The following is a 10,381-nucleotide window of genomic DNA, read 5'->3' as shown; positions in this document are numbered from 1 at the left end:
GTGGCAGTAGCCTCTGTGTTCCTTCATAAATACAATTTATTGCGAATCTGTTCAAGAATAACGTTCGACAGTGATTGCATAGCCCCAAAATTAAACATTGCAGTGACAGTGGTGATTGATACATGGGGATGTTAAAATATAACGGCGTCCAACCATACTCAGACAACCCCTGACTAGAAGGTGCTGGAACGTTTGTCTTTAAACTTATTGGTCGATTAGCAAAAGGAAGTTTGGTAAAAGTGCACTACCAGTTATCCGCTGTCCAAGCACACCTGCCACTTGGTGACAGTTCGCCAGTACATTTTAGACCAATCAAAACAAGTTTAAAATCCTTGCCAAATGGAAACCATGATAATGAATTGTTCACATGCAAATTCCAGCAAACCAATAACAATTAAAACAGTGCTGTAAAAACTCATCAACTGAACTTCAAAGTACATTAACACAAGGCAAGATTTAACATTTCACATTCTAATTAGAGGGGGGCGTGACGAGGGACAAGTATTTTTATACGAATAATCTAAAAGCTTATTTTCTTGTTGAAAAACAGACAAACAGAAACCAAGGACTTGACGCGTTTCGGCGGGTAAGATGACGCCGTCGTTCAAAACACGAGAGGCGGCATAAAAAGCGTTGGACTGTTTTTTGTAGAACTCGCGCAATTCTTGCTTCCTTGCGTAGAAAGATTTTGGTAACTTATCGGCATCAACGCTTCCATTCGTCTGTAGCTCTTCCATCGCGACGCTATGTGCCATATCCGTGGCCATGTACCCTCCAACCTCCACGTTGGGATAGATGAATTGAAACCTGATACAATACACGTATGTTGCATAACAATTAACAACCCAATCAATAGTAGCTGTTTTCTTACTAGGCTAACCTGTTAAATTTCATGCACAGAAGGCCTTCGTTGCTGTGAGTGAAGTCGACCACCTTTAGTGTAATTCGCAATCACAATGTTCAAGGGTAAAATTAGCGACACAAAACCGCTCATACCTGGAACCCATCGCAAGCGATCCAAGAGCCTGGGACTCCAAAGACCCAACCAACCCACCAGTAGCAATCGCCACTGAAGGCACGTTTGCACAGGCGATCGACTGCATGAGTTGCGCTTGAGCTTTAATGAAAAACGCTCCCTGTTATAATAAAACAAACATTTCAAATGAACCGATAAAACGGCAGGTTAAGTGAAAAGTCACAATACTATACAATGTCATACGAAAGAATGATGGCGATCCCTTGTCTTCGAGGATGATGGCCTTCGCAATAAAATAAAAGCTAACGGTGAGTTCTTAAATGGCTAATGAGTCCAATCCTGGCTTTAAAAGTTCGGTTACATTTGGTACATTTAAGATCATTTGGGAGAGTTGGTTGTGGGTGTGATTGTCGTTTTTTTCTTTGCATTCTTTTTTCTTTTAACCTTTTAGATCTGCTCTTCTCAAACGTGGCAACACCTTCATGAGTGGAAGATCTCCAAAGCAGCCTATCCTCTGCGGTTTCCTCCCAGTTTGTATAATTGATGTTACATATTTTAAGATTACTCTTCAGTGAGTCTTTATACCGCTTCTTTTGTCCACCTACCAAACGCTTAGCCTTAGCCAATTCCGAGTAGAACATTTGCTTAGGAAGACGCTGATCTGGCATTCGCACTACATGCCCGCACCATCTGAGTTGATTTCGAATATTGCGGGACTAAATGCTTGTTGTTTCAGCCTCTTCTGGCACGCTCAAATTTGTTCTTTTCTCTTCCCAGCTGATATGAATAGCGTATTTCTGACTACAAACATCTCAGAATTAAAAATAATTTATGTTTGTAGCAAGGGAGTAGCAACGTTCCACTGTGATAGTCACTTTTGTACTTGAATGAGCAAGCCATCGAAATGCAAAGCAGCCTAGTTTCCATCATAAAAAAAAACACATACTTTCAATATGTTTTCATAGTCGTCCATTTGGTTGATCTTGTGTTGCCGCGCGGTGGCGCTATCCTGATCGAAATGTTGTAGAAACACAAGGGGCACGCCTCGTTGGCTGCACAACTGAACAAAGTGAGAACCTTTCAAAGCAGCGGGTGCTGGAAACCAGAAAGTTTTCAATTACACAATGGCGTTCAACTTCAAACAATCACAAAAAAAAATCGATTAAATGACTTCATTTTCCAAGTATCAGTTTACTTTTGACCATCACAACGAAAAACAATATTTGCCAAACATAGCAGAGATCTAGAGAAAGGTAGAAGTGACAAAACGCGGACGTAATAACGTGCATCATACCAAAGCAGGATAATCAGTTTAAAACACGGCACGATCGCAACACCTCCTTAGTATAAGCTAAGCTCACCATTTAGGCGTCCATTGCTTGCCATGATTCCAGCAATGTGGCCTTTCACAAAACCAAAGCCTGTTATAAGGGTCGAGCCGTACTCAGCTTTAAATTCGTGAAAGCGGCTTCCGTCCAGAATGGAGGAAAGAAGAAAATGTGGATCGATCTGAAAGCCGCTGCTTTGCGAAGGCGCCAAGTCATTTAATCCATCAGCGCTGTGGAGTGGTTCTTCGTACTCAGGAGCAGCGGCTGTTAAATCTATAGAAAATGTTGCAGTTAATTCTAACCCAACAAAATGTGAGATTTATTTTGTTATATCGAGGTTTACACCCGGTGGTTGGACGGAAATACAAGGAAGTCACTCTTTATGTCCACCCTCAGGCATGCCACGCATGTTTTTGAACAGAGTCGAACCGGCACCCATTCAAGCGTCGAACCAGGTTTCTCACCACTGGACTAATGTAGCCGGCATTAAACATCAAAGACGTTTCTGATCAACGTACCATGCATATTGAGAGTAGCAATGATGTCTCGAGCGGTGTTGATCGCTTTATGTTCGGTCTCTGCGAAATGGTCGGTCACGCCACTGACTTTGCAGTGCAAGGTTGCTCCACCCAACTGTTCAGCTGTGATTCTTTCGCCTGTAGCTGCTAACACCAATGGGGGTCCACCGAGAAATATAGTTCCTGAAATAAAGAAAACACTGTAGAATATATAATCAAAATATAAGAAGCTCAAAAATGTAGATACTACATTCAAATGATGTTCAGCAAGTTTCGAAAACCCCACTGTTTTCATCTTCATTGCTATTGAATGAAAGCAATACCTAGTGCCGCAAAGGTTTACATTGAATTGCGGCTGGGTGACGTCACAAGGGCTGAAGAATGTGTTCAGCATTTCAGTAAGGTTATAAACACATTGTTGCCAAAAGCGGCCATGTCTGCTGTCACCTTTCAGTCTTGGTTCGTAAAGAGGACGAAAAGATAGATGACGTACTTTAATTTAGACAATAAATGTCAACCAGTCAATGAAAAAATCGAATAGTTGTACTTGTCATTTATAAACCAGAAGAGTAATTATGAAACTTGTAGAAATTTCGCTGATATGTTACATTAAAGCATTTCTTGGGCAAAAAGTTACTCTAGGTTAGATGATCGGCCACAAGAACACGGTAGAAGGTAAGTAGCGAAAACTTATATATCGGTCGGTACTACAGATTCAGCAACACAGAACTTGACTTGTTGCCTGGGTGCACTGATTGTTACATCGGACCAAAAGCGGAAAAGTGATTTAGTGAACAAGTATGAAGTTTAGCCAACTACTGAATAGAAATGTTTACCTGCTTTATCTAGAATAACTGATTCGTCGGCCATCGCAGGAATGTAGGCGCCTCCAGCCGTACATGAGCCACACACCACTGCAGACTGGGGTATCCCTTCCGTTGACATGACGGCTTGATTGTAGAATGATTTACCCCCTTGGAATAGAATATATGTGTCACTCCGATTTTTGAAAACATATTTGCAGCAAAACAAAAGCAAAGCATCATCTACTATACTAGTGTGCGATGAGTATGTAGGCAAGATGAAATAACGTAGTATAAGACTACTGCACTGAAAATGATCGCTTTGAACGAGCAAAAAATTGATGTACGTGTTGATGAATGTGCATATACTGGGTCGCGACACAAAGTAGAGTCGCCGGACCTTTCACTCTGGGTTGAAAAATTATTTAAACTGACCATAAACATAAGCATTTGCATCTGAAAAATTGTTTACCGAAGTTTAATAATGATTAGATTGTTACCCAATATTGAGCAGTTGAGCAGCAGGTTTTGTTGCAGGAGAAAAGTGTAGGGTACTTATTTTTAAGGAAATTTGCATTTACGCACGACTGCACGAGCATTTCAAAATAATAAAAATATATGCTTCAAAATGTAGCCTACCTTCGTTAAAAATTTCTGCTTGCTTGGGTAAAAAAGCACCACCACTGTCAACCAGATAGACACAAGGAAGTTTATTTTCCAAAGCAACCTGCTGTGCACGGAGCTGCTTCTTTAATGTGATAGGATACACTGAGCCACTTTTCACCGTTGCGTCATTGCCAATCACCATGCACCGAATGCCTGAGCGAAATTAAATGAAGAACAAATGCTGGTGATGAAAAATATATGAAACAAATGAACAAGAGGGTATGATGGAGGCCAATGTCTATGTATTGTTCACCTTTAAACATGTTAAGTTTCTAGCCTTTCTTTTTTAAGACCTATGTTAGTTTTGGCATATATTGTTTTCGCTGTGACGGTAAGAAATAAAAACAAACTGGTTACAGCCTCGCGTTTTCATTCGAAATCCAAGCGACGTCCTTCCTCGGAATGGCCCGTTTTCGGTGAGTCCAATTTGGTGAGTTCCCTATTCGGTGAGAGCCTTTTTCGGAGAGTTCCCTATTCGGTGATTTTTTGAATTTTTTTTTTAAATTATCGGGTACCGTAGCCTAATTATCATTGCCGCTTTAGGGTTAGGCGTTAGGGGTCAGGGTCTTATTTCAACGTTTAGCAACCTTAATACGATGTAAAAGCGGCAATGATAATTAGGCTACGGTGCTCAATAATTTTCAAAATACAAAAAATCACCGAATAGGGAACTCTCCGAAAAAAGCTCTCACCAAATAGGAACTCACCGAATCGGACTCACCGAATAGTAGCAGACCCGTCCTTCCTATCTTCCTCATGGCTCTCTAAAACCGACTCAGTCATAAACTAGTCATTTCGATCTACGCCAACTATGAATCAAAAACTAGTATAAGTATATCATAATTTATGAAAATTCGAAGAAAATGAAGATCTGTAAAGTGAAAAGAGTTTGGCGTTTCTGAGCCGGTCTTGACGAATTGCATTTAAAAGTAACACAGAACACAATTGAGTTTTAAAAAAAAAAACTTGCAAATACTAAACCTTCAGGAAAAAGTTGCACAATGACATAAATCTATTGCAAGTAGAAATATGCTTTACATTTACCATGAATCTTCCCAATGAGAGTCACAACACCAGCACAAGGGACATCACCATATTCCATATCTGCAACCAAACATTTCGTGTTATAATAGGCCTACTAAATCTTGCTTGCTGAGACCATAGTAATAACAGAACAATTAAAACTAGATAAAGGTAAAACCATGTTGCTTGAAATGTTGTGTCAGATAAGATAAGCGATCCGCCTAATAAACGATACTTAAAAACACGTGGTAAATAATGTGATAACAGTGACAATACGTGGACTCTGATAAAAGCACTCTCGTTGACATATTTCTTTTATGTAGCTTGAAAGTCAGGATGCCATTTTTTTTTATAAAAAATAAATTATTTCTAAAAACATAATTTGAAAACCAAAAAAACAAGTCGCATAGTTAGCATAAAAAGATAAAACTTGCACAAGTTGTGGTAACATTATTGATAAATAGACTGTTAAATTTTTTTCTGTCAGATTATTTTTAATTGCAAAATATTTATGAATTTGTGAAGTAAATGCAATGATGTCGATGGTCAAAAATACGTGCATCGTACATGGACCCTATCTCACCTAGTCCAGCCAACGGAGAGAGTTCTAATGTTTCTGTGTCTTCATCTAACAGAAACTTTATCCGATCTCTGACTAACATCTTTTTGTTTCTTTTAACATGCCTTTCTACACCCTTTTCTCCTCCTCCAGCAATGGCACGATTCAACAAAGTTTCATATTTTTTCTAAAAATAAATATTTATATTTATGCTCATAATTACAGCTTTTGCAATAACTGTTTATAAGTTTTGCGTAATTGAAGTTGTCATGAAGTAGATCTTAATGGTTGTAATACAGGCCTCGAAATTCGTTTTTGTTGATGGCGGACAAATGTGTTCGGTCTGAGCAGCTATCTCGGCGGACAAATTAAGTCTCACGGCACACACCAGTTTAAGCGTCGATCGTCATGCTTAATCACTTTATCTTGATAACTCTTCGCCATTTGAGAACTATAGCTACGGTATAAAAGGCTTTTTAAAATTTCAGCAAAGTCACTCTGAAAGGCTTTCATCAGACCAACAACGTGCGCTTGAAGAGTCAAAGCGCCGTGTAGCTGATTAATTTCCACCGAACGAGATAGTGAGGCTTCTTGCGTCACAATGCTCTGGGCACGAGTCGGAAAACTTCTACACTAACGCTACTATTTTCTGCTGTGCAAAGTTTCACTAGGCTTTTTTCTTTGGGTTCATTTTTGCATGTCATGTGAGCGAAAATAAATTTTCCCTGGGCCCTTTCCTTCTTACTGTAATACCAAAACTTAACGGTCCCACGAATTACCCATAAGTACCATAAGTACCCATAAGCCCCATAAGTCGCGTCGAATTACCCATAAGTCGTGTCGAATTACCCATACGCCCCATAAGTCGCGTCGAATTACCCATAAGCCCCATGAGTTGCGTCGAACTACTCATAAGCCCCATAAGTCGCGTCGAATTACCCATAAGCCCCATAAGTCGCGTCGAATTACCCATAAGCCCCATAAGTCGCATTGAATTACCCATAAGTCGCGTCGAATTACCCATAAGCCCCATAAGTCGCGTCGAATTACCCATAAGCAACGTGGAATTACTTACGCCTCATGGGTAATTTGTGGGACCCAAACTTAACAAATTTTGCTGCATCTTACTGTAATACTCGTATAATTCACCTTTATTACGCTGATTCAATGTCATCAATCATTGAAGCAACGTAAAAATCGAAAGTTTTCCTGCTTGAATGTAAGCTAAGGGATATGTAGGCTACAGCAGAGCTTCCCAAACTGGGGGTTGCGGCCCCTCAAGGGGTCGCGTAACGAACTTCAGGGGTCGCAGAAAGTACACCAATTTGCACAAGGTACTGCATATTAACACTTTTGTGTGAGATACAGTGACAGTTATTAATTAACTTTATTAAGAGTCGCGCACTCAATAGGCTGCTCGTATTTTTGAAAATTTATGACGTGAAATGAAATCGGAGTTAAAAACTTTTTCACTGCATCGTGAAGTGAGGTGGCTTTCAAAAGTCAAAGCTTTAAAATGGCTAGCCAATTAACGTTGAAAATTCAGTCTTGGTCCATCATTTTTGCAATGACATCTAGCTTTTGGAATTATGCCAAATGTCAGATTATCTTGAAAAACTGAACAAACTAAATTTGTCTTTCCAAGGAGAAAACATCAATATTTTGCATTGAAATCTAAAATTGATGCGTTCATCAAAAAATTGAACATCTGGAAACAAAAATTTCAAAATGATTTATATATCTGAAATGTTCTCACTTCGCCTATCGTTCCAATCTAAGCAACATTGAAACCGTCTTGAGACCTGCATTAACAAACACTGAGCCACGGCTGGACTTGCTTTGGGGCAAAAAGCAGTCACACCCATCACACTGGATAAATGTGTTTGCTTGTTTGTTTTGTTTCCAGTAGGCTACCCATAGGCTTCGTTGTTATGGTCAGAAATAAATAAAAACAAACTGAACTGAGAACGGTAAATTATCTTTGGTTTTCGTTAGATTTAAGCTTTTCAACAAATATCACAAATGTATATTTCGCACTGTTTGTCGTTTTAATCGTATTCGTAAGGGGTCGCGAGCAAAAAAGTTTGGGAAGCCCTGGGCTACAGTATTCACATTTTCTAGATGCGCGCTAGAATGCGCAGGAAATTATATTTTTGCAACAATTGTTTGTGCTATGCTAATTATATTCTTTGCTAATTATATTCTTTGCAATGACGATTTTTATCGCTAGTTTCTGTGTTATTTCTCGGCGGACAAATATGACCGATCTAGATGGTACTTCCGCGGACATCACATCACATGCTGTGACGGCGGACATGTCCGCCGTGAATTTCGAGGCCTGTAATACAACTCTAGTCTTGTTAGTGCTGCAACCTTAGCATTACAAAAATAGCCATTAGACGGGTTTGCTACTATTTGGTGAGTCGGATTCGGTAAGTTCCTAACTTCTAATCCTATCCCCTAACACCTAACCCTAAAACGGCAATGATAAGTAGGCTACGGCACCCAATAATTTAAAAAAAAAATTGAAAAAATTACCGAACAGGGATCGGACTCACCGAAACGGGCCATTCCGCCATTAGACACATTACTTTCAATAACGTAGGATAATAGCGATTAAAGTTACATTCAAGAATTTTAATTGTAGAGGCCATACTGTATAATGTTTGAAAGTACAGTTGGCACCTACCTAAGATATTAAACTTTACCTTTAAAACTTTGCTGTTTGCTCTGTTAATCTCTTTTATATGAGAGTACAAAATTGGTGTATCTGGATTAAGAATTGTACTAAGCTTCGAAGCTTGACTGGCATTTTTCACACAAGCACAACATATTTGCCTAAATTGGTTTACTATTTTGTAATTCACAAATAGTTTGAACACCTTCATTGTAGACAGCATTATGCAACCTATATAAACGGTATACTAGTCAAAATTTAATACACCAACTTATTTTTCAAGCAGCATAATGAGCAGAAATACAGTATAACAGGAAAATTAGTGGTTGCTTCACTGCTTGAAGATATAACTTGAGCGTACAAAATACCTGCTTTTTCAACAACAATTGTGCAGAATAACTGCTTGTCATTAACATTGTTTTAAAAAAGGAAGTAAAAAAATGTAAATAACCTAGTCTAAAATAGGATCACAATCTTGTCATTATATGAGCTGAAAGAAGACCGTAAAAGTGAAAAAATTTGTTTCAAGCAAAGCCCTTCCAGCCAACTGGTGTCTGGTAACAATCATTGTTGCAATTTGCAAAGTGCAAGTGCAAATGCAAAAATCCGAATTTTTAACAGACTCGAGCAAGGTTGCCAGACTATGAAAAAGGAAGTTTAAAAAAAAGTTTTAAAAAAGAAAGTAAAAAAACTTTAAATAACCTAGTCTAAAATAGGATCAAAATCTTGTCATTATATGAGCTGAAAAAAGACCGTAAAAGTAAAAAAATCTGTTCCATGCGAAGCCCTTCCAGCCAACTGGTAACCAGAGATGTACGTATACGCCACAAATTCTACGCCGTAGACTTGCGGCGTAGACTTTTTGTTTGTGCTAACGCTTACGGCCACATTTTTTTGGATAGTTGTCGCTTGAGGCTACGCCGTAAAGTTTTCGCGGTTTTTTAGCGCATAGCGTCAATGCATACTTTTTAATGTATTTTTTTCGCTACAACACGCCAATACCTTCCAGCGCTGCAGTTGAAAGAATGTTTTCAATGGGCAAAGACATATTGAAACCAAACCACAGCAAAATGTCAGATGAACACTTCAGATGCTTGTGTTTCTTCGTGGAAATTCAAAATACAACTTGTTTGTTTCGAGTGGTTTATACCGTGTGAATGTTTGGCACCTTGCAAACAAAATGAGTTTACGCTAGTGTATGCGCTGACGCTGACGCCGCCAACTTTTTTTACAAGTTACGTTGACGCATACGGCGTATGGTTTTTCGAACGTTTACATTTACGCTGACGGCGTCAATATTTTTTGCATGCGCGTACATCACTGTGGTAACAATCATTGCTGCAAATGCAAAAATCCGAGTTTTCATTTTTCAACGGACTCGAGAAGGGTTGCCAGACTATGAAAAAGTGTTAATGCCAAAATAATACAAAAAAAGGCCAAAACAAGGAAAATATTGGATAAAAAAGGCCAAATAGATATTTACCTGTTTCTGTTATAATTAAGGCATAATAAAACATTATAATTCCAAAATAATGATTATAATATTCACATTTATTGATATTTTTTGACTTGTTGTAGCAGATTTTAATAAACTATAGCAAAAATAATTCTGAAAATGGCCTGAAAAATAGCAAGTATAAAAGGACTGTAGCGAATGAGCTTTTATCCGCTTAAGTGGTGACATCTGGCACCATTGGCTAGTTGAGCCCTTTGTTGAAAATATAATAAAATTTGTAGAAATTTATATCGTTTTCCAAGACATCTGGCTAGACACACAGAAAGTTACCAATAACTTTTGAAAATCGTAAATCGCGCAAAGTTTACGCGATTT

The 10,381-nt window shown here is 38.7% G+C and overlaps 1 protein-coding gene across 2 annotated transcripts; it reads right to left on the bottom strand.

Moving 5' to 3' along the window:
• Nucleotides 1–18: 18 nt before the first annotated feature.
• LOC145777943 (biotin-dependent 3-methylcrotonyl-coenzyme A carboxylase beta1 subunit-like) lies at nucleotides 19–8,777 on the bottom strand. 2 transcript variants are annotated; one of them, XM_082589307.1, is made up of 10 exons: nucleotides 8,582–8,777; nucleotides 5,898–6,060; nucleotides 5,336–5,395; nucleotides 4,251–4,444; nucleotides 3,659–3,794; nucleotides 2,823–3,005; nucleotides 2,338–2,577; nucleotides 1,923–2,071; nucleotides 997–1,136; nucleotides 19–807 (listed from the first exon to the last, which is right to left on the bottom strand). In XM_082589307.1, exons 1-10 carry the CDS (start codon nucleotides 8,771–8,773, stop codon nucleotides 465–467), a joined length of 1,800 nt encoding a protein of 599 aa, XP_082445433.1. In that variant the 5' UTR covers nucleotides 8,774–8,777; the 3' UTR covers nucleotides 19–464. The 2 variants fall into 2 exon arrangements, with proteins under 2 accessions (XP_082445433.1, XP_082445432.1); XM_082589306.1 differs by having other exon boundaries at nucleotides 3,659–3,796; nucleotides 4,265–4,444.
• Between the last annotated feature and the right edge of the window lie 1,604 nt (nucleotides 8,778–10,381).

The sequence above is a fragment of the Aplidium turbinatum genome, chromosome 10, assembly GCF_918807975.1.
Source record: "Aplidium turbinatum chromosome 10, kaAplTurb1.1, whole genome shotgun sequence".
Taxonomy (NCBI): domain Eukaryota; kingdom Metazoa; phylum Chordata; class Ascidiacea; order Aplousobranchia; family Polyclinidae; genus Aplidium; species Aplidium turbinatum.
This window is presented reverse-complemented; position numbering and strand designations above follow the sequence as displayed.

Coding starts and splice junctions, on each gene's coding strand:
- LOC145777943 (XM_082589307.1), bottom strand. CDS start 8,773: ATGCTGTCTACAATGAAGGTGTTCAAACTATTTGTGAATTACAAAATA. Junction 3,006..3,658: donor AGTTATTCTAGATAAAGCAG/GTAAACATTTCT, acceptor TCTTTATTTCAG/GAACTATATTTCTCGGTGGA. Junction 808..996: donor TCGCTTGCGATGGGTTCCAG/GTATGAGCGGTT, acceptor GTATTGTATCAG/GTTTCAATTCATCTATCCCA.